Consider the following 24,624-nt stretch of genomic DNA (forward strand, 5'->3'; position numbering starts at 1 on the left):
AGATTTCCATAAGTTAATATTAGCCATTTCACACCGTCCTCTCAGCTGGTACCACAACTGATACTCATACAGGCTGTTACGAATGCTTGAATATTGGGCATTCCCACCCCATTAAGAGTGGCCACACACGGTATTCTGGGAGATCAGCAGACCATGCCCCATTTAGCCTAATAAGCCCCTTATTCAAAAAGCTATCACTTAAGAGACTGATCCAGGGAGAGGAGAGTTTACACAAGTTTATTCAACTGGTTTCTTACTTTAGTTCTACTGAGTGGGTGCTGAACAGTTACAAGCTCCTTCTGGTTCAATTACAGCCATCTAACAAACAAAAAAGACAACTTGGAAAAAAAATAAGAAAATCCACAACTTTTTCACGTGTCATTAAATATATTCATATATAATAACCATAATATATTAGTATGCATTGTAAAGAAACATTGCCCAAAACAGTATGCAATGGTCATAACTAAACAACATTTACAATTCAAGATATTAACAGAAATAAATCAAAAACACAGGTTTCCCGACAGGTCTGTGTAACAGGAGAAAAGGTGGGTGTGTGCAAGGGAAAACAGACACAAAATGTAACAAATTAAAATGAGACGAAACAACTTTTGTTCACTGCTACTAGTGAGTGATGATTGTTTTGGCATTTCAGCTGCTTTCCAGAATCACTTTGTAGGCACCGCAGCCCTTTTACCCTGTTACAAATTCTATGTTACCTTTCCTAAGAGTACCTCGGTATTGTTCTGTGCTACTCAAGTTGCTGTAACAGTCCACCGCTGTGTGTAACACTTAATGGTAAATGCAGGTGCAGGATCCTGAAAGACCCCTTGCCCCTTCCCTGTGCTTCCAGGAAGCTGATTTTTCTCTCATTGTCCATTATTCTTTGTTGACTCACCTGGAAGAATCAGATGACTTGTTTCATTGCAACGGAAGGCCCTCAGCTTAAGGTGGAGAAATACAGCATATGATTTAATTAGCCGATAAGCCACCAAACCAGCCACAGATCCATTTGCTTTTAGTCGATGAGTGGACATTTATAAATTCCTTGGTGGCTGCCTTATTGTCATCTCCACAGTAAGATCTGTCGGACCCATCCAAGGAACAGCTGTGGCTAGGGAAGTTACTATTTAGCAGGTGAAATCCTGGCCCAGTTGAAGTCAAGAACCAGGATTTCTCCTTGGATGCTTGTTCTTAAACATAAAGAAGGGAGAGGGCCATAGGAAATAATTACTTTGCAAGACACCCCAAAAGTTAAACTGTTTTATTCTAGTTCACTCAATGGAAACTGAGGTTGTATATGTTACACATGCTCATTATTCTGCATAACAGTATTACGCACAGCTAAAGAGGTACTTGTTAACTGCAGAAAGAGCAAAACAAACCCCTCAGGCCTGCTGATAAGCGCAAAACTTCAACAAAAAATGTTATTTATTTCATACTAGTCTTGCATGTGGGCGGGGGCTTGTTTAAAAAAATCTACAATATTACATTTCTGGTTAATAATCAACTTTCTGAGCTCTAATTTGTTTTACACCTTGTGCTACCTATACGGACAACTTCCGGGATTGCTTATTTATTTATTTATTTCCCTCCTAGTGTGGGGGGTACCAATAAATGCCCCATTGCAGCTTTTCAGAATACAAGCATCTTCTGTTGAAGAAGGTAATGTGTTCTTCACAGTCCTCTGGGCATTCTTCTAAAAAAGATTCATAGCAATAGATAGAGGATTGGGCTTTTTAAGCTGAGTTGTTTTTGTATTGAATGCCAGTCTTGATGACAGGATATTAATGCTAGCTCCAAAAACCAAACACAGAAACGCGTGCAATCCTACAGCTTCCTAGGTGGAGCCTGCAGCGTATCTGACTAGGAGGCTGAGCTGTGCCAAGGAGGACCCTGCCACTTCTGAATGGGCATATTGGAAAAGCAGGTTCAGGGGACTGTGCCAACTGGAAGTCTGAGATCCCACTTCTCTGCTGGAGATTGTACCAAAAAACTTCCCTCCTTGAGCTCCCTGGAAAAATCTCAGGGCGAGAGCCCTGCATGAAGGCTGATTCCAAACCTGTTGATCTCAGTGACAGTCTTTCCTCTGACCTCTCTGGGCTGTAGATTAAGTTCAAATACAAATAAAACAAAAAGAGTGAATCTTCCAGGGTACTTATTCACCCATGTCTGCCTTGTGCACATGCAGGTGACCTGTACTGTCCTTGTCCTGTACCTAGTACCCATCTGGCCCAGACGGCTTTGATCCATCTGCCTCTTTCTTTTTGCTCCTTCCACAGGAGGTCAAGTGGGACACTTGATAACAGGGTATGGTATCAACTCTGGGTAGCTGAAAGCAGAGCAATCTGAGTGGATGCCACTGACTTGAATTAACTCCTTCTGTTACCTGAATAAATGGTTCAACCTTCAGTGCCATCTCCTTTAGTAATTAGGAGAGTCAATTTGTACGTTGGACCCATACTTTAGCTCCATCCTCCCATCTGTATGGGATCATTTTGACCAACTTGTTAGGCTCCTAAGTCCATAGATATCCAAGAGTACGATTTCAAAAAGAGCCTGAGTGATTTAGGAACACTAGTCCCATTTAACTATTAAATCATTTGCCCTTTCTGGTGTCTACACTGCATACACTAACTCTCTGTTTCTTTGACAGAAAAAAGGGGTTTGGGAACAAACACTTGCTTTTGTTGGACACTCACCACTGGGAATGGATTTCCTCTATTAACAAGTAAGCTTGTTTTAGAAAACTCTCATAATTCACAATGAAGCTCAGAGGAGCTTGTTTCTCCAACCCAATCTCAACTGCCCAATCCCAACACTGTGTTTCACTGGGAACCTCTCCACTTTACACCTGTTTACATTCCTGCCTTGCTTTATGGTAGTTTATGTCATTATATAAATATTGTTGATTGCTATAAAACAAGGCAAAACCACTGGAAAATGTCATAAAATACATGTTTCCAAGTTTCCTAAATGGAAAAATATCAGGGAGGTTTTGATTTTTTTTTTTTTTTTTTAGCATTGGCATCTTAGTTTGTTTTTGAACTGTGTGCCCAAGCTGCCTCCTGTTTTGTTATTTTACATGCTATTGCTTGTGTGAGTTATCTGCAGGCAGACATCCTTCATTTTTTATGAGCCTAACATGGAAGCTAAGAAATCCCTGCATCCTGGTTTGACCAAAACAGAACTGCCATCATGTGCACGATGGTCTAAGCAAAGTCTGATTGGATTGGTCCCGAGCTCCCACCCACAAAATGAAGCGGTAGTAAAGTTTTGCAACAGTGAGGCTCTGGATATTAGCAACACCTACAAGGCCCCAGGGAGAGTCAAGGGCAATAACTTTCTCTATGGACTCTGAACTTAAGACATTCCCTCTTCTGTAGTGAAAGACTTCTGCATACCTAACTGTGAAAATCTTATCTTCTCTCTTAAATATTGTACAGCAGGTAATTGATTATTAGAACTATATCTTATTGAAAAAACACTTAAATAACCTATGTTAGTCGATCATCATATATATCCTCAGTGATCAATTTCTATTTAGTTTCCCCTACCTTAGCTGTCTCATTCGGTCTATGCAGAGGATGTGTATTTTGGGGTGGGGGGGAAGTTAATTTCCAGCACTTGTTGTCAATCAGTTTCTGACATGGTCAATTGTTTCTGTGGCTAGGCTTTGGAACTAGCAGACATCAGCAGTTTTAAGGCAGTTTGGTGGCTCTTTTCTTCAACACATAGGGGAGAAATAAGCAAGGGGATGATGGGAACTGGTAACTGAACAAGTATCTGCTTCTCCATGATCGAGGTGTTGCATGCCCCTTAGCCAACCTCTGGTCACAACATTCCTATTGCTTTTGTGATCGTCTTTCCTGCTATACGAGGTGCAAGCTTGGCAGTCCCATGAAAGCGATTCACCAATATCCCCACAAACCCAGCCTGCCCTGCCCCCTGGATGCACACAAACTGCAAAGTGAGTCCCTTCACAAAGTCCCTACCCCCAATTCTATCTGCTCCAAGTTCTACACAAAGCAGCTTGCACAGTCCTTCTCTCTCTCTCTCTTTCACTCGTGTACACACACACACACACACACAAACACACACACACAAACTCTCACCCGCAGACACACACACACAAACACACCCTCTCTCTGATGCCATCTCTTCCTTTAGGCTTTCTTACACTTCCCCTTCTTTTCCCGTTGCTGGAACTTCCTGAGCCTCCGAGCCCACGTGTCCCTCCACTGTATCACCAGACTGGTTTTGTCTGCTATGATGCCACTCTGGTCAGGTGAGTCCTCATTGTTGCCCAGCAGTAAGTACTTCTTCATGGGTTTTACTTTTGGGCATTTGCATGCAATGTCCTTGGAGTGGATCCACAGGCTCTGGTCCCCACGCCGTATCCGGTTGCTTCCCTGTTTGTAGACAGAGATGATATTGACGGTGAACTTCCACCAGTCAGCAGTTTTTTCAGCCTTCAGGATGTGGATCTGCACAGCTGGAAAAAGAAAGCCAAGACAAGAAAAGATGTTAAGGGGCTTTTGTTGATCCCAGTAGCAAAGCACCCTAGACAAAAAAACACTTCATCTCTAATGGTTGTCCTCAGAAGACATGGCCAAAGGTAAAAACAGCTTTGTGACAGCCACATGTGAAATTTGCTGCTGTTTGAACCTAAGTTCCCAGAGACTAAATGTCCATGTTACAAAAAGGTTTTGAGTGTTGGTGCAGTCATGATGGTTCAGGATATATATGAGAGAATACTTTTTATTATACCTTTTATTGGACCGACTGTATAGTTAAGAGGTTCTCAGGTCATGGTACAAAAGTCACTGCTGCAGTAAGTTGCCATTTAGTGGGCTGTCTCTCTTCCCCCTTGAAGGGAGTCCCACAGTGTCATGAATAAGGCTTCTTAATGGGCCTTTTTTGGGGAGGTTACCCTGTTGCTCCTGAGGCATCTGTTTTGAGGATAAGTACAGGGCATTAGTCTCTTTGGCCATGCACGCAGGAGACTTCGAGACTATATAATCTGAGACAGCAGAATCATCAGTTGGGGCCTGAAGTTAAATAGGGTTTGACTACACCTAGCTGACAGGTAACTGAAGCTGACCTGAATCAAGCTGGTCACTTGCCTTATGCCAGGAAAAGAAACTGCGTGGAGATGCTGCTACTTGGCCACGGTGGAGTGGAGATGACAGCAGCAAATCCGGAGCTGAATCACCAGAGCCCTGATAAGGGAGCACTACGTGGGGTCAGAAAGTTACGGGCTAGTCTTTAGGGAAGGATTCACTCCTGGGACAACCTCCCATAGGCAGGAGTGAAAGCCCCATTAGAAGAAATGGAGAGCTCTACCCAGCAGAGTGGTGCACAGGCCGACTGGACGGGACTTCTCTGCTGCTCCTGTTGTGGGGTCAGGAAGCCTGGCTCCCGGCCCTCTCCAAGCACCGACGCGGCGCAGAACCCGTGGGTCCACCGCCTTGCAACAAATGTATGCCGGGATCTGATGCCTCACAGCCACCAGCATGCATCCTGGGCAGATTGGCTTGCACAGGAGACTTCCTAGGCTCAAATCCAGCTTAGCATTGCTCTTTCCTCAAGCCTTTAAAAGTGTTTGCCCTGCTCTTTGCTATGGTTGTTAAAATAATTAACCTCATCTGCATGTTACTGTAGAGTAGAATAAGCCTGTGTAATGAATGGTGTGCAGAGGGGGCTATTTCAAAGAGCATTGAGTCAGGCTCATTTAGAGACGTTTCTGTTTCACTTCCTACTCTTGCATTCCTAATGTTCACCATTTTTTCCGCTACTATCTCAAATTCAGTCTTCCCAGACATATGGCTCAGAGTAAGTTTGGAGGAAACATGCGCATCAGTGCTTGGAGATCTTGTGTCAGCAATGCCCAAAGCATAGCTCAAGTCTGTCCTCCAGTTTACTAGGAGGTAGTTTAACTGGTGTGGCCCACATGCACTGTTAATGTGAAAGAACCAGTGCTGATGTGCAGCAGCACCTCCATGACTTATGCTGCTTTACCTCCAGCGGTGATGTCCGCAGCAAATAAGGGATGTCTGTTCATTTGACCTATCCAGTTTGCCTTACTTTTCTTTCAAATGTTTCTGGGCATCCTGAAGTTTGAATTAATCAGACCCAACTATTATGGTAATGGTTTCCATGTTTGCCTCACCAAGGGATTTGATGCTTATTATAAACTTAAAATAATGAAATAAAAATAAAGTGGGCTTATGTTTGGCTGAAGTCATAAAGGTCATAATGGTGCCAAAATCATCCCCTTCCACTTACAGAAACGGGGGCAGAAGGGAGGGGCAAATACACCCTCCAGAACGCTTGTTTTCCACAGACTGGGCTGGGAAGGAATCATAGAAGAAGAGAGCTGGAAGGGAACTCCAACCCCCTGCTCAAGGCAGGATCATCCTGCTTAAACCAACCCAGACAATTGTTTCTCCAACTTGCTCTTAACAACCTCCAATGACAGAGAGTCTACGGGCCATCTAGGTAATCTGTTCCAGTGCTTAACCATCCTCATAGTTAGAAAACTCTTCCTAATATCTAAACTAAACTTCCACTGTAGCAATTTAAGCTCATTACTTTGGGTCCTGTCCCCTGAAGATAGAGAGAACGATTGATAACTATCATCATTATAACAACCTTTGTATTTGAAGCCCTGGAAAGTGGGATGCATGTCACTGTAAGTTTTCTTCAGCATTTACTCAGCAAAATGGCTGCTTTTGACCCTGTTCTCAGAGGCCCTGTCATCTCACTGTACCAGAGGGTTTGAAGGGGTAGGGTGGTTGCAAATGCAGTGGCTGCAAACAGCAGACACAATCCTTACACACACAGAGTATTTTAGAGCAATAATTCTAGAGTAGCATCAAGACCTGTCCTCCTGCAGCTCTTAACCTACAGGGCTCTCCTATTTCACCCAGTATATTGTTCAAAGCACAAAACCATTTGCTCTTGAAAACTACAGTCTGGCCTTAGGAATTCAAGAGAATATCCCTGCTATGCTCAAATATATAAATCCCACTCCCAAGAGTTAGGCATGAAGATTCAGGGACAGACACTCCCCTACATCTTTACATTGTCAGTTCGTGCCCTTTGTGTACCGTCTTCCGGGGCAGATATCTTTGGGGGGGGCAGGGGGCACAAAAACAGCAGATTATGCTCCCGCAATTGGCAGAGAAGGACCTGGTGCTACCCTGGGCACCACACAGCTGCCCTGGGCACAGAGCTGTACTGCTACAGTTCTGGTTGTCCCAGACCGGCTCTATCCCCACTTTTATTTTATGAATGAACATGGATTTTCTCCACAGCCCTTACTTTAGAGCAAAAATGAAGCCCTCATGCAGTTACCACTAACTGTGCAGCACCCACTAATGCTGCAACTTCGCTATACCATGTAATACTGGCATAAATAGCCAACTGGTCTCCTGGGCTGTGTGCAAGGCCATACTTAGGGCAGTGAGAGTCTGGCATGTCAGGCTGTGAGCAATTTGCATGACCTGTTATGGGAACTACATGTTGAATCTGGCACGGGCTTACTGAAGTGCTCTGTGGGCCTTTTGTATACGAATGGTCAGCCTTTAGGGAATATGCTGTGGGCCTGATACAAATAGGATGGGCTCAGGTGCCAGAAAGATCCAAGTCTTCAAGAGCAATTAGTCCTGGCTCTAGAATGACATACTGTAATGCAGTCATTCCTAAATTGTGGTATATGGCTCATTGGTGCTTGGTGAGGCCAAAGCAAGTTGTCTACAAAACACACTGGGTACACCATTTTCAATTAATAGTTTGACAACAAATTTGTAGAGTGGTCAGTGAAAAATGCTGGTGCAATAAGGAAGAAGGCTTCTGTGCCACTTAGTGAGACTGCCTTCACTGGAGCTGTCCAGGACTGCTTGGGGAGCGTCACATGTGGCTGAGGCATTCATTCTGCCAGTCCCATTGCTGGGCGTGAGAAAGGAAATGTGAGGCATCTTATGGTGCCATCAGCCACAAGTAACTCGTGGGTAGCCCATAGGCAGAGACTTTGGCTTGGTGTTTACCTTGCCTGCCTCATCGCTGTGTCTGTCATTCATTTAGTTAAAGATTTGGTGACATACTTTGACTTGCAGGTGAGTGAGATTATCTTAACTGGAGGATGCAAGATGAGCAGCCAGTTTAAGGATGACCAAGTGACTCAGTGCTTTGCATTACCTTGAAGAGTGGTTTAAGACTTTGATCTCTTTCCAACCTTAAATCTGTTGCATTACGTGTCAAACAAGTATCGTGGCTTCCACCAGTCCTCAGCATGTATCTATAAATACCAGCCAATCAAGTCTCAAGCTCTGCTGAATAGTCTTGGACTAGAAGAGATTCTGCAGTGGAATAGTAAGTAATTCACCTAGTCCTGGTGTGAAGGCACTGACAGATCTGTCTGAGGCCCCTGTTGGATGGGAAGAAAGGTTCTACCAAGTCAGGACTGAGATATATTCACAGAACGAGGGTATATTCCCAGCAGGGGGGTGATACGACGACCCACTCTAAGCACTAGCCAAGCAGGACCTTTGTTGGCACAAGAAAATCTGACGGTAGGCCAGTCAATGGCAGAGGGCATAACAAATTGGACATTTCCCAAGCATGCTGCTTACAGGTTTGAATGGGGTAAATATTATCAAGAGGGAGACAGCAAATCTGGCCTTCTTGGGTAGGCTGAAACAAGTTCTGGTAATGCATCCCTTGCAAACAGCCATCTCTTAGATGAGAGAGGACATACCTGAGGTTAGATGAATCAGCTGCAGAGAGAACAGGTGGCTGGAAAACAGTCTAGACTAGAACATTGCACCCTTTATTAACACAGGACCTCAGCAGCATTAACAGCACAGCTTTGTAGTACACACCACCAGCTCCTGCCAGTGTGTTACAACTGATTAGAAAACATGCTTTTAAAAAAAGGGTGCTTTGTTAGATATGGGGCTAAGATGCATCTGGGTCCAAACAATCAGATTCCAGGGTATTCAAGAGTCTTGGATTGGTTCATTTTTGGATGGGAGAGTTTTATACTTATTCCGGGCAGACCAATTAAATGCTCTAACAGGTCTTTCCTACTTCTGGGTGAAGTGCTTACAATGATGAGGGATAGTAATCAATTTTGAATTTGAACTTAGGCCCAAATTCTGTTAAAGCTGGGTGCTTCTTCACAGCCAAGGACTTGATGCAGCCCTGTCTCCATTTGGATGCCAACTGAGTGATTAGACACAATGTCAGTGCAATGAAATCTTCCCCCATTAAAGCACAGTAGCAATATTCAAAGGGCTTTATATTGCCATGGACAAATGCAAAATACAAAAGTTTGGTAGGATATACATAAAACTAGTTCTTCATTTCATGAGGATGTGACCATACAGTCTTGTCAGATACCTTTCCTAATGCAAGAGACTAAATTATAGAGGATAAATTAAGAAACCCAGTGGATAACTGGGATGGGCAAAATCCTGGCACTGCCGATCTCAGACCGTATAAGACATAATCCCTTTATCTTTGTGTTCAGAAACACTTTTGGTTGAAAAAGATGGAGAATGGCAGTGAAACAATCCCAAGTTCCCGTCTCACTGCTGGGTTTCAGCTTTCCTGTTCTACATCCCTATTCAGTTTGAGGGAGGCTCTCAGGTAGCCTTCAACTGATTTATAAGTAAACTGAACAAGCAGCTCTTCCAGAGAAAAATACTAATCCCACTGCCCAGAATAGCAGAAATGAATAGCTATTATAACAGGTAAATTAATGCCAGTCAATCCACACTGCACTCTCCCATTCTACTTCTTAATAAGCTCCTACCCATTCTTTTAGTAACAATGGCTGCCCACAGTGTGCACAGCATCAATGACAAGGGGTGTGAGGGAAATGGAGAAATGAAAGCCTTCACCAAAACGCAGCAGAAATTTAATCTCATCTCATTAGAGTGGGGCTAACCCAGATGCTAGGAAGGATGTGATTTCAGCCTGAGTGCTACAACATCAGGAAAGATCATAAGCAGGTTTGATGAGGTTGCAGCCATCCATCTTTTCTGTAGGTAGATAAGAAGAGTAATGGTTCAAAACCATATAGAGGAAAATCCCCATTTTTTCCCTGTAATTTTTGAGAGGAGTTGAGATCCACAGCTAGTGTGTTCCTCAAAGAACAGGTTTGTCCCACCTTTAATATGGCAAATGTGCAGAATGCTGCATCTGAAGTATGTCAGGGCTTAAAGCAACACAGTCTGAACACCAGACTACAGCCCTGCTTAGAAAAGAACATGGGTCTGCAGACTGCTCCAGAAGTGGGAATCTCCATTTCCAGGACCATGAAAAGGTGATCCAAATACCACTGCCATCCAGGAGCACCTTCTGATATATTAGATGGGTCAAACTGGTGAGTATGTTTAACACTGGTGACTCTACATATGTGGGCAAGATTTGTGAATGATGGGCATGACTACTTTCTCTGTTGTCCTTTGCCTGCCGTGTTGGGTTGATACACTAAGGAATGGTGGGACACAGCTAACAACAGCATGCTGCTCAACTCCGATAGTCTTCTTTCCACTTGGAAGCCCCCGGGACAGTTTGCAGCCACCCAGCTGGCTCAGGTGGGCAGATGCATGAGCAAAAACGTCTGTGTGGGGATGGGATTAGAGGACTCTAATCTAGCAGAAAAAGGCATAATGAAGTCAATGGTCAGAAGCTGAAGCTAAATAGATTCACATACAAAACAAGGTGCAGTGTTTCAAAAGGAAGGTAATTAACTATGGGAACAACATAGCCAGGGACGTAGTGGATCCTCTTCCTCTGAAGTCTTTAATTGAAAGCTGTATGTCTTTCTAAAATATATTCTATAATTCAAATGGAAGGGATAGAATTTATACAGAAGTTTATGAAAAAGAATTTCTCATAATATTTTTGTACTACTGATACATATCCTTTCTGACAAGTAGTACAATCTGTATCCAAACATTTTACAGCCTTACAATATGCTCAGTTCTAAGAATGGAGAATGTTGTGTTTAATTTAGCTGAGCCAAGCTAGCTCCAGTTGAGGTACAAAGTGGGAAGAAACATTGAGACAGATCAAACTAAGATCTCAGATCTGTATGCCCCAAATCTTGATCCAGACCCTACTTTTGTGTGCTCACTCTTTTTCTGGGACAATATATTAATTCATATAAACATACATGGAATGATTCAACAGAAGGTAGCTAGTTTGCCTCATATCACTGAATACCAATGTACATTTCTGATCAGATATACTGTTTGGCCGAACAGGGCAGCTCTACCTAAGCCTCTATATCACTTCTTGGAAAATACAGGCACAACATAATACTACATCATGTTTGTATAAAGGCAGCATGGTTCTCTTTGGCTTCACATAATGTTCAACATATGAGGTCAAAGCTTAAGCTTTAAGAGTTTGGTGTAGAAATGGTGCTAACTTTTCAACTCAGCTGCTGACATTTCAGAGACCAAAGGGAGATGCCAAGAGTAGCCATCTGGGCACCATAACCAAAAAGCTGAAAACTCAGTTGATTTCATTCCACAGAAATCCCTAGGTCTGTTTTGGCAATTTTCATTTATAGAAGACAGGAAGAAAAAGCTGTATGACAGTGACCTCCTAGGAAATCTGGGGAGAAATTCAGCACTGTGCTTTTCTACTATCTTGTATGCACATGATGTCTTTCACTCCAGTATAAACTACACACTTTCACCCACCATTGACATGCAGACACTTCAAGGGTGGAATGCAGAGACTATCTAACAGCAGCCAATAGCGCTACTCAAACATTGTTAAGAGGGGACTTTATGTCATGATCTGAAGATGGTAGGAATAAGACTTTTCCTGGTCTCCTCTGAGAAGATGTACAGATGATTGGAAAAGGGCAAATACAGTGCCCGTCATTAAGAAAGGGAAGAAGGAGGATCCAGGAAATTATATAAACCAGTCAGTCTGACCTCAATACCTGGAAAGATCATGGGACAGGCCCTCAAGGAATCTATATCAAAGCACAGAGAGGAGAACAAGGTGCTCAGGAACAGCCAGTGTGGATTCACCAAGAGCAAATTGTGCCTAACCAACTTGATTTTCTTCTATAATAAGGTGACAGGCGGTTAGGGAGAAAGCAATGGATGTGATGTACCTTGGTGTGAGCAATGCTTTCTATGCTGTCTTTCATGACACTCTCATTAAGAAGCTAAGAAAATACAAACTAAATGGAAGTACTGTAATGTGGATACATCGTCAGCTGGATCATTATTCTCAGCAAATAGTCATCAATGGCTCAATATTTAGTTGGGAGGAGGGGTCAGGTGGTCTGTCCTGGGTCTGGAATTATTCATCATCTTCATTAATGATTTGGATAATGGGATTGTGTACACACTTAGCAAATTTTGGGATGACACCATGTTGGGTGGAGTCGCAGACACTCTGGAGGGCAGGTCTGGGATCCAGAATGACCTGGATGGATGGTCTGCAATCATTAGATAAGAGTCCATAAGAGCAAGTGCAAAGTCCTGTACTTGCGACAGGATTATTGCATACACAAATACAGCTACCTTGGGCTGCAGTACTGCAGAGAAAAACCTGAAGTTTACAGTGGACCAGAAGCTGCATATGAGCCAACAGTATGCTCTTGTTGCAAAAGACCCAATAGCTTTCTGGGTTGTGAACAGGAGTCACTTGCAGATCCAGGGAAGTGATTCCTTTGCTGTATTCAGCACTAGTGAGGCCTCCTCTGGAGTACTGTGTCCAGTTTTGGGCCTCACACATCAAGAAGGATGTGGACACATTAGAAAGAGTCCAGCACAGAGCAACTGAAGTGATTAGGGCCCTGAGGAGCAATCTTTATGAGGAGAGGCTGAAAGAAGTAGGGTTATTTAGTCTGAAGAAGAGAAGACTGGGTGAGGGGGGATTCAATAACAGTTTTCTGATACCTGAAGGGATTATAGAGAGGATGGAGATAGTCCTATTCCCTACAGCCACAGAGAAAAGCCTAAGAACAATGGCTTCAGATTTCAGGAGAGGAAATTTACATTGGAAATTCAGAAGAACTTTCTCACTGTGAAGGTGGTCAAGCATTGTAAAGGTTACCCAGAAAAACTGGAATCTCCAACCTCGGAAATTTTCAAGAGCAGGCTGGACAGACACTTGGCTATGATGGGTTAGTTAGGAACAATCCTGCCTTAAGCAGGGGGCTAGACTAGATGACCTTGTGAGGTCCTTTTCGAACTGTACTGTGACTGACAGAGATTTTTTTCCAGCTCCCTGGTGTTAAGACATGGATTCTGGTAGCTCTTTGCCAGGCAACTGCATGTTGCACCCTAGAGTTCATGTGCTGCGTGGGGCATAGTGCAGGCTATGAAATATCTGAGTGACCAGCTCTCTCCAGTGAGCCATGCTCAGTACGTGGTATGCACCAGCAATTGTTCTAGGCAGAATCACAAAGGAGCAAATTGCCGGGGTTCATAGGGGTGCTGTTCCATCTGCATCCAGGGCTGGTCTGTGTCGACACATCCCCCCGGGAACTGGTGCTGTGCTGGGACCTCCTGATGGAGGAGAAAGGCTGCTTTCTACTACAACATTACTTGACAGGTATGTCTATGCATATTCAGAAACCTTCTCTATCCTGGTTCATTCCAAAATCTCCTCAATGTAGCCCCCAAAAATACGCATTGTAATTTTCCATGCTGCCCTGTGCCTACAAACTACTCCATTCTGATTTCGCCTAGTGTATAACACGCTGCTTTCAGCAACAGGAACTGAATGCCATTGCTGGTGCAACTGAATTAAGCAGGGGACAAAAACCAGAGATTCTGGGTCCTGAAGTTTGCTCAGAAAGCCATAAACTCTAGTGATGCCGTGAAGTAAGTGATAGAGGTTGCTCAAGCTCCTGATGTGTGGTGCAGTCGGAATTTCCATTCATAAAAATGTCAGTGCTGTGGTTCAGTTTCAAACCACACGGAGTGGAGGAAAACTGCTTTTATTACTCGAGTAACAGAGCAATCCAAGTGTTGCCGCATGTTGATGAAACAGATGAAATCTGGAAGCATCTTGCTTTGGCCTAGTTATGTATTTGTTTCTGTCATCAGAATAGCTGTCTGTCAAATAATGTTCATGGTAACCAAAAGCAGAAAATGGGAAGCGCGAGAGGAACCCAGGGTATTTTGTGACTACCTCACTTCCATTTTTTTTCCTTCACTGATTGTAACACTACACTGCTCGCTAAGTTGGCTTCCAGGAAAGTAGCCTTGTTGGGAAATGGTTATATAGGCTTCATGTGTTTATTTGCTAATTGTGAGTGGAGAGGAATCCATAAAACTAGACAGAAAGAAAAAAAAACCATTCGAAGTTACATGCTGGAGAGCAGACAAAGTAAAGAGAGATCACTTTATGCAAGATCCAAGCTGGCTTAGCCCAAAGGATGTAGCATTCCACTTTTTCTGTTTTCTGACCTAACTTTGTAGTTCAGCAACAAAACACTTTTGACTGAATTTTCAACCTTTTTCTAAACTTCCCTCCTGATTTACAGTCCAGCCTCTCCGTCCACTTGTCTGTCTGTAAGATTTACCACATCCCATGTCAATGCCAGAGGGACTCAGTGTTTGCTATATAGGTTGAAAAAAAAACCTGTCCAAACCAGCAACACAGAAATCTCTAACCTGTGTTGGTGATGATAACTGAACTTTAAAGGTGCAGAATTAACATTTGGAGGAGCAACCCATCTGCATTAAAAGCCTTGTATGCAACATGCTTTAGTGCTAAGATGGGGTGGGGGGAAAGAATTAAGTCCACGAATACCTTTTTAAAAAAACTGCAAAATGCATGTACTTTTAAAAAGTATGTCATAGATGCCAGATGCTTTCATAAAATTCTGAGCTCTGACTACATATTTCCCAGAGTACTGTGAAGGTAAGAAAAAGTGAAGATGAGCCAATTTTTATTCTTTTGGAAACATATCTTTCCAAAAAACCTTAAACCTTTGACCTGCCCAGATCCACACTGACAAAATGGAGAAAATGAATGCAAAGGAACTGAGCAGAGGTGGTTACTGGAAACTCAGTCTGTCTAAAATACAGTCTATATTTTTTTATGTCAAAGTCCCCTTTTTTTTAATAAATGAAGTGGAAGGACTGAAGGCTTAGGTGAAAACTTGGCTGGCACAGCCATTGCTATGCTCATTGACAGAAAGTTTTATGTTCTAACTTAGCTTCTAGATCATGTGATTTCCTGAAGCTGAAGGAAACCAAGTGGCCCTTCTAATATTGTTTCCACCAACTGCTGGGTCGCCGCAGCCAAACATCTATCAACCACACATGGGGTTCTCCAAGGAAATCTCTTGCAACTCAAAAGAAGAGTAAAAAAAATCAACCTTTTCTCTTTGTTTTTGCGGTAGATGGTGTGTACTGGGAAGCAATGTCAGTGTCCTCTGATGAAACTTAGATTACTAGGGGCCAAATCTTCAAAGTCATTTAGGCACACTTTGCATGATAGGTACCCCCTATGATTTTTCAAAAGTACCTAAGCAGGTTAGGTGCTGAAGGGGCCAACCTATTTTAAAAACGTGTTTGAAAATCTCAGGAGATGCCTATTTGCATCTTACACTTCCGACACTAAGGGCAGAAACCTATTTCTCTCTCTACACCCAAACAGCAGTTACATAGCTACGTAACCACCATTTGTGGCACTCTGGCAGTTTTCAGTCCTAGCGGGCAGGGTAGATGCTCAAGTGTCCACATGGACACTGACCATATGCAGGAGATTGCTCTCTAGCCAGGGGGTGTGCAGCTCTGTACATGTTTGTAGGCAAGTGTAAGTCCCACAACTGTACCCTGGCACAAATCCATGATAAGGAGTTGTTAGATACCAAAGGAGGAGACTCTCCTATATTTTGACCCAATAGGGCACTAACTTAGAAAGCAGAAGAGCCTTATTGTAGCACCCTCTAACCTAGAGGTTTGAATCGGGAATCTGCATCTCTCCAACTTTCCAGAACAGTACTTCTACCACCATGCCACAGGTTAAAGATTAGAAAATTTCCCTCCCCAGCCTTCTCTTTGAAGCTGGCAGCTAAGAAAGGAAAATGTGTAGGGCCAGTAGGAAGCAAATAAGCCAGGAGGGGATGTTGGTTTCTAAATGGGGCAGAAACTTCCACACTGCTCTCACACTTACTGTTTTTCGAACAAATAAAAGTACAACGGATCAGCTTCACAAGGAGGGCTGGAGCAGGTACTGGTTAATGCCTACCCTGTGGCCTGGTGGTTAGTGCGCTGTGCTGGAATAACAACTCCTGATGAGCTACTTTGACGTCATTTCACGTGTAGGCAGATAGGAGTTTGTTGCCTCGGATCAAGAACTTCAGGTGCTGGTTAATTTAACACCACAGGTGAAATCCTGACCTCATTCAAGTCATGTCATTAACTAGGGATTAGGATTTCATGCGGTAAATGCATGGGATTACCCTCTGCACCTTCCCTTCAGTTGTCTTCCAGCACAAGAGTCGGCTGGCTTCAGGTCAGTCTACGACACTGTATTCATTACTGAGGGGGAAACGGACCCAGTTCCAAACGGAGAGTAAGTTTTAGGCCCAGTGCCCATTAAGATGGCCTGCAGTGCCATGTAGTTACACCAATGCACACCTTTGGTGTGAGAGCTGCACTGATGCTTACATTGGTGTATCTTTGCTAAATGATTAGTTTTATATTGATTCATAAATACACAAGCACTTCACTAATAAAATTACATTCCTCTAGTGTATGATATAGACAGGAACTAAGATTAAGGGCCCAGCTCGCTACTTCTCTTCAACGTGTGCCATCATTTACAGCTGTACAAATGGTTGTTAATGTTGCATGTTTGCAGATGACTATACCGGCATCTTCTGCTCATTTGCTTGGGTGTAAATAAAGATACAAATTGCAGTGAACTGGCCCCATTGTCAAGGTGCAGGGAAAAGGAGAATCAGGACAGACCATAGAAGGCATTTTCCTGACAGAAACAAAAGGCACTTGTAAAGGCAAGCAAATAATGTGATGATAAATGCAGCTTGGCACCTCACACCACTTACCATTCTGGCCCCACTATCTGCTTGTGCTATAATCCAGGCTAGGCATTTGATATGAACTCAGAAAAAGCCTTGTTTGAACAGCTACATGGACATGATTTAGCTCCGCAAACATCTGCCACACAGCAGCTGAGGCAGAAATTCCACTTCCAGAAACAACATCTGAGACTATTCTCCCTACGTCCACTCTGCTGTGCAGCCAGCTCCCTCTCCGTGTGGCAACTCCCAAACTCACCAGGCAGGATCACTCTTGCATTTCTTCTCTCTGATTTTTCCTTAGATGACGCTGTTACAGGTCATCGGGCACTGCCTGAACACTTCCCAAAACCAAACTCTAAACCCAACAAAGGACTGGAAAATCAGCAAGGTGCGTCATCGTCTCCTGAGCACGAGTGAGACCCACAGCATAGTGCAGGGTGGCCAACCTCCAGCATATGTGCCACAAGCAGCACAGGCAGCCTCTGTGTGTGGCATAGAGCAGATCAGGGAGGAGACAAGCAGCAGACGGGGCAAGAGGCATGTATCAGGGAGCAAAGCAGAAGATGGGGCAGAGGAGGGGGATCAGAGTGGCACTCGGGGAGGGTGCAGGGCAAGGCTACCAGAAAAGCTTGGCCCCCAGTGACAAAGTGTATCACTGCAGCAGGAAGGCCGCTTAACATGGGGACAGAATGTGGACCAGACCTGTGTTTTTCAGTTACCTGGCAACACCTCCCAGAGACCCACAGAAGGCAGAGAAGCCAATACGAAATGTTTGCCTAAAGGATAAAATTGCCTGGCAGCTCAGACTCTTCACTACATTAATCTGGCCCATGGGCCTGGCGTTTAAATGGTGTCACACATTTAGAGCAGCTGTATTTCAGAGGGTAATAAATGACGCCAAGGAAGATGTTTATATAAGCAGAGTAGGAAGGGATCATGAAGCATTCCCCATTCATCATGAGCAGAAGCAGATGGATAACCCAGGGCTAGGGCACATCCCTCTCACGCTTCTGATTGCAATTCAAACCACTTGCTGGTCACTCTTGTGGTTTATGGTCTCCTGAGAGACTTTTAGGGTTGATTAACAACTTAATTGTCTCCTTTTTGCCCCCTTCTTTATCCTACTGGGAATCTGCTTTGCAATGCACACTGCAAGGCCAGTGCAGCAATGATCAGGACAGACACACACTTGCCCATGGCCTGTTCATTCTTCCGTCATTTGGAGCCCCAACCAGCAAACAGAGAGATCAAATCAGCATTCAGCTGAAGAAGGATTTGACAAGCCAGCTGGTTAACAGTGCTGGTAACCTCTCTCAGCAGGGAAGAAGGGACTTTCCCCGCTGTAAGGCATCATCCCCATTTCATTCACAGCAGTGCTTGCACTGTAAGCCACAAAGCCCACCCGATGATCAGAGGGAAAGTGGATTAGCCTGAGCCCTGGCACTAGGGAAAACATGATGGGTGAAATTGCTGTAATTCGTAATTGAGGCAAGCTGTTGAAGCAACCAGCGGGTGCCCCTTAAGCAGCCATGTGATGCTGCTATGTTCCAGCAATGTACCCCCTGAGGGGAGAACAAAATCAAATGAGTCACAGTTTTCACAGAGATCCTGCTGCAGGCTGGGCTGATGACACCACTTTTCAACATGGAATGGCTCCTGTCCAGTTCCTGAACAGAATACCTTGGGACCGCACAGCTCCAGTGTCGAGAGCAGAGCAGGCATCTCCCTGGCTGCCTTTGCCTGATTGTTTTCTGTGCACTTTCAAAAAAGCAACTAGCTGTAACGTCCTGAATCTGTCCCTTTACCCAGCATTTGCAAAACAGGCTGCTGCTACATCTGAAGAGCCCTGCAGGCAGGACAGGTGCCCTGAGCAGGCCCATTGCTCCCTCAAGCCAATGAAATGTGCAGGTATGAAAGGTTAAGGTTAATCCCATAGGGCAGAGGCAATTAGGTTAACACTGGGAAGTCTTTTGGCATACATGTTTGGGGCCAAATAGAAGTCCTTGCTCTGTTCAAACTCTTTAGTCCAGCAAAAGGCACTGTGGCTTCAGGGCTTATAATTTAGTTATCTGATAAAAGACGTATAAAACAAAATTTTGACACCCCATAACACCTGCTCTACACACAGAGTAGCCCCAGGTTAACCAGGTGGCAGCTGAGAACCATTTGGTTAAACAGGTGAAATGCTCTGTGGGAACGTGCTTAGATCATTTGGAGTCCGTTTGGTGACACTCTGGCTGTACCTGCAAATTAAAAAGTTCTAAGCACAGTTCTGCCTGCATACAAAGGTCTGTACCGGTTTAATTTAAACACTTATTTAAATTAAACCAGTTCAACTGCTTTCACTGCGCTCACATCCCTTTTCATGGGTGATACCTTTAGATATGTGTCCCTAGGAAATGAAGTGTTCTGCTTAAACAGGGCACAAGCAAGCCATCCCACCCTACCCCACTAACATGCCTCAGCCCTGACCTGAAGGGGCTACTGCTCCAGTATGGAAAAGGGTTCAGCTACTATTGGGTCCCTGGTCGTTCAGAAGAGGCTATAGTTTAGAGTGGCATTTACACAGGCTGGCTGGGAGCTGAACTGGAACCCACCACTTATTTCAGACCTGTTGCAAAACAGCCATCAGATGGCACTACTGCTCCTGCTTCATACTTCTTAAAATGTAGTAGTCCTTCCCGGTCCGGTTCAGGTTACAGCCTCATGTGATCTATCTACTGAGGTCTTCCAATGGTCTGGCTAAGGCAGTACAACTAAAAAGAAAGTTCTGGGTTTTTTTTTTAATGTTTCATGTCAACATCCTAAAGGATAAAATGGAAGCACCAGTCTTGACACCTGCGGTCAAAAAATCATGAGTAAAGTTTATGTTTTCTGGTTTTGGAATCATCCAGATTCCTGTTTTCATGCTTTTCTCTGCAAATATAGAGCTTAGGAATTTACCTTATTTTTAATTAAAACAGAAATTCTTGCATGATAACATAATTCCAGAAGCTGAGACTATTAGAAAAGTACCAACTTTCTCAAAAATTGTCAATACTGTACTGTAAAAGGGCAATACTGTAAGAATAGCCTTGCTTCAGTGTTCATCTTTAAGAAATAGTGTTCAAAATACTGTGGTGTCAGGATGGGAGCTGACTTGATTGCCTTTACTGTGTGTGCTGGGCAGAAGATACTGTGCAAAAGAGTGTTTCTAGCTGTTCTTTCTACTTAAGTGATTGTTGTTTTAAGGGAAATAGTGACTGAACTGAGTTCTTCCAGTGCTTAATTGACTAGTGTTTATTTGTAAAGTGGTCTGAGCATCTCAGGGCTGGACACAGGCATGGGTGAACCAGGCAGCCACCTGGGACCTGGACAGAATGGGGGCCCAAAAATGATCATTTTTCCCCCATTGTCCGATTATTATTATCATAATTTCTGGCAAAGGTGAGCCCCAATACTAAAAGTTCTCCCAGGGCTGCCAGAAGTTTAGGTACAGTGCTGGAGCATCTCGGACGGCAGGTGCTGGCTCAGGCTAAGCAGGGGGCTTGTTTGTATCTGGAAGAATCTGGGGGCTTTTTTTCTTTTCCAAGAACTAAACTAAGAGTGAACATCTAAGAGTGAACTTCTTGGGCCAGGCTCCACTTCATCCTGACACTCTGAGTTCAGGAGAGTTTTATCACAGACATACATACTAGGGCTGTGTGAAATTTCACTAGCTGTTTCATTTCAACACGGTTTTGACTCATTTTGAGGTTGAAACAGCAAAATCAAAGAAAAACAAAGGGCGTCAAAACAGCCTCGAAACAAAACGAGGCTAGTCAAAACGTTTTGAAAGTTGAAATGTTTCAACCATAGTGCTGGGGATGGGAAGTCAGTCCAGCTGGGCTGACTTCCCATCCCCAGTGCTAGACTGGGCCGGGGCTAGAGAGTCAGCCCAGCTAGACTGCCCTCCCCCCAGTCTGATCTAGCAAAATGTCGAAACGGCATCGAAACATCCTCATTGTTTTGACAAAACAGAAGGGCTATTTCGAATCAAAATTAAATTTGAAATGGACCGCTGTTCCATGGAAGCCTTGAAACTCAAGGTGAAACAGAACGGTGCCATTTCACATAGCCCTAATACATTCCACTGCTATGCATTGTAAAGCTTTCTTCTGCCACCTAGCACCACCACAGCAGTATCTGAGGACTTTACAGAGAACAACATATTCGTTCTCACCGCATCCCCACTGTCATGTTTGGCAGTGCTTTTCTCCACTTATCGCACATGAAGAGCTGCCCAAGAAATAAGCCAGTGTCAAGGGCAAGCACTGGACCTAACTATGCCCAATCAGAGTCCAGAGCAATTCAGAGCATGGCTTATTTTGCCTGAAAATCAGAGGTAAGAGGGAAAATTCTGCAGCCACTGAAGCTGATGAGAGCAGACATCAACAGGGGCAGAAACAAGTCCCAGGGGTGGGGCTGCCATAGTTCCTTAGTTTATCCAAACCCTTGAAGTTTAGGGAGGAATTGGGTCAGATGGGTCCAGTTCCCTCCTTCCTCAAAGGCAGAGTGCACAATATTATTAAAATATGATTTCAACCCTGTATTGTTATTTTATTGTTCTGGTTCCCCAGTTTCACACCAGTTTAATATTAGAGATTTATGAGGTTTAATCTTTTCTGTTTGAAAGGGTGTGACCCATCCAGTCACTTTCCTTTTCACACGGTTTAATTCATTCCTGCACCAGTTTTATTACAGCCCTGGAGGAGAGGGTTACCTCAGTGCTCCTCTCCCCCAGAAGTTTCCTTTGTCTCAGCGTGTTCCAGAGCATATGGATGCAGTTATGCTAGGGATTTCTCAACAATTTACCACCACTCCAGGAACCTTCCCCTGACTTCAAAAATATGGTTTCTTTATATGAATGTGTTTAGGAGATCTCCATTATGGGGAGAAGCTTGTAGGTGCCCCCTTCCTTGCCCCCCACAGCTGCATCCTCAGCAATGCTCATGTTAGGTTTCTATGAGGAGTATGTTTTTTGGGTTTTTTTAAAAAGGTCTTTTGAAAACATATTTTGATTTTTCCATGAGGCCTTGCCAAGCTGTCTTTCAACAAAGGGGGTGACTAACTGAAGTCTCCATGAAGGAAGGATTTTTCCAAGAAAGGGCAGAGTGGGAAGATGATCTCACCTTTCAGAATAGGATCTTACTTTCTCCACCCCCATCTTCTTTTTTAAATGCTGACTGGAAAGGGAATGGTGACTCAGTGGACTGGACCAAGGCAAAGTGAAGCCGGGCGGTCTGCCGGGCAGCCTGGCGTGCAATGGCATTTGAGTGTCTTGGGCCAGAAGGCCTCCCTGTCCCATCCTTCCTCTCTAGGCAAGTAAAATGGAGATGAGGACTGGGGAGCATCACCTCCAACTCAAAGTGCTTCAGGAGGCCTCTGCCTGGGTCACAGGATACTCTGAGTCAGCCTTAGTTCTCATTTCGTAAAGGAGCTGATTGCCTCATGTCCCTTCACAAGGTAATGGGTTAACAGCATAAAGGGGGCTATACAAAGGGCTTGCCTAGATGACTTGCTGGGCACCCCTTGTGACATCAGTGGGAGTGGACACAGTCAGGTCCTACTGATTCAGGAAACATGGTGTCCACAGTTGGATGATATTTGGGCTGATGTTTGGGGATATCAGCCCAAACAGGCTTTTTCTGGAAGCCAACCCCCCCACCCCCCATTTCAAACATGCAGGATCAGGCCCATGCTAGATAAATAACTGGTGCAAAGTAGACCTCATAAAGTAAAGATTGTGGTAGAAAATGCTCTGAATGCCCAGGGCTTTTACAGTGCCCTGTCTTTGCATTTGGTCAGGAAGGGGTGTGTATGTGAGTGGGATAGCTGTGGGAGGGGGAGAGAAGGAGAATGCACAATGCACTTGTCCAGAAGAATTAAGAGATTAACAGCTCTGGAAACTGAAACCCTCTGTTTATTCACAGACCAGGTGTGGTGCAGCACCAACATCCCTTGGGGCACTTAATCTTTCCTGCTCTGGCCTAGTCACCTCCACTTTGACCTAGATGTGCTACCTTCTCCAAAAGTCAAAGCTTATCCAGTATCTAAAATGACTGCATCCTGTCCCTAAGCCATCCAGCAGCTCCCCTTAACCGAAAGCTTATTGGGTTACAATGCTGCAGAGAATAACCACAAATGTAGCTTTTATGGGTCGGCTTCATTGGGCCACATGCCAAAACCTTCAGGGGAGGGCAGAAGCTTTGGGGATGCCGAGGAGGTTATAATGGAGATTCCAAAGCTTTGCTTGATGTTATAGTATCCTATCCTTCCCTCCTTGGAGAGTGGAACAGCCGGGGACTCGAAGGGCTAATTAGATCTTATTTGATCTAATTCAGTCTGTCTCCCATAGCTGTGTTCTGCCCAGTTCAGTGTTAAGTAATCCAAGTAATTGGACATCCCTGAAAAGGCTTATTCCACAGGAAATCTATACTCAGCCTAAATGCTTCTCTCCCCAGTACTCCCTAGTTGGGCCCTTTTATTACACTAAATCTTTCATCTCCCTCCTTTGGGTTCAGACCTTTTAATATCTGCAATTTTTATTGTTTCTCTTATCTCAGCTAGCTTATACAGACATAACTTTATTGAATTCCTCCAGCCCATAATGACTTTGTGTTCCTCTCCTCCAAACTCCCTCTTGACTTGACCATGTAACTTTCTAGTAACCAGTTGGCAAGACACAGGATCACAGTGGGGCCTATTCTTTTCTCACTCACAGTAGTGTAATTCAAGAGTAACTGAGCCAACAGTGGGAACAGAACTAGGTCAGTATTTCAGTATTCCAGATACAGTCACACCACAGCAGTGTGGGTCAACAACTCCCCTGCTTTGTGATGTGTTGTGCTTCTAATACATTGTGGCTGGGGTTTGCCTCCCTATCACCTTGCACATGCAAGCTTGTTCTTCATTCTCAGCCCAAGCTTCTCTTGACCATACATCTTACTAGGTTTCTGTGTCTCCGACCAAATATGTTTTATATCAAAGTCTCATTTATGCCTAGATATATTAGTAACTCTTTTTCAACTTGTGTGTCACCTCATTTCTTGCTCAAGTCCCTAATCTCTCCCAGGGTCTTATCCATCAACAACAGCAATCCTTTGTAGTCAAGGATGATTGTCTTCCATGGTTGCCCTATCTGTAACCAAAGATGGTTGACAAGGGCAATCCAGGATTGACAAGTTCTCTTGCAACTCAGGCACATGTTTCTGTGCAGGGTGGGTGGCTCTGGATTCTTGATTGGGTACACAACAAGTTGTTCTGGCCACTCCTGCTTTTCCATCTCCAATTGTCATTGTGAGTTTTCAAAGTACTGAGATTTCATAGATTTCATAGACATTAGGGCTGGAAGGGACCTCAGAAGATCATCGAGTCCAGCCCCCCACCCAAAGGGCAGGAAGTCAGCTGGAGTCAAAGGATCCCAGCAAGATAAGCATCCAATTTGCTCTTGAAGGTGTTCAGAGTAGGTGCTTGAACCACCTCCAGTGGCAGGCTGTTCCAGACCTTGGGGGCTCGGACAGTAAAGAAATTCTTCCTTATGTCCAGCCTGAAAC

The 24,624-nt window shown here is 44.1% G+C and overlaps 1 protein-coding gene across 1 annotated transcript in view; it reads right to left on the minus strand.

Annotated features, from left to right (window-relative positions):
* Positions 1 to 221: 221 nt before the first annotated feature.
* NTN1 (netrin 1) overlaps positions 222 to 24,624 on the minus strand; it is a 229,993-nt gene continuing 205,590 nt past the window's right edge. The window contains exon 6 of the mRNA XM_019542766.1: positions 222 to 4,498. Within this exon, the coding sequence (XP_019398311.1) occupies positions 4,170 to 4,498 (329 nt within the window). The 3' untranslated portion in view covers positions 222 to 4,169. The remainder of the gene's footprint in view (positions 4,499 to 24,624) is intronic.

This window comes from Crocodylus porosus, unplaced genomic scaffold, assembly GCF_001723895.1.
Source record: "Crocodylus porosus isolate Cpor-Errol unplaced genomic scaffold, CroPor_comp1, whole genome shotgun sequence".
Classification (NCBI taxonomy): domain Eukaryota; kingdom Metazoa; phylum Chordata; order Crocodylia; family Crocodylidae; genus Crocodylus; species Crocodylus porosus.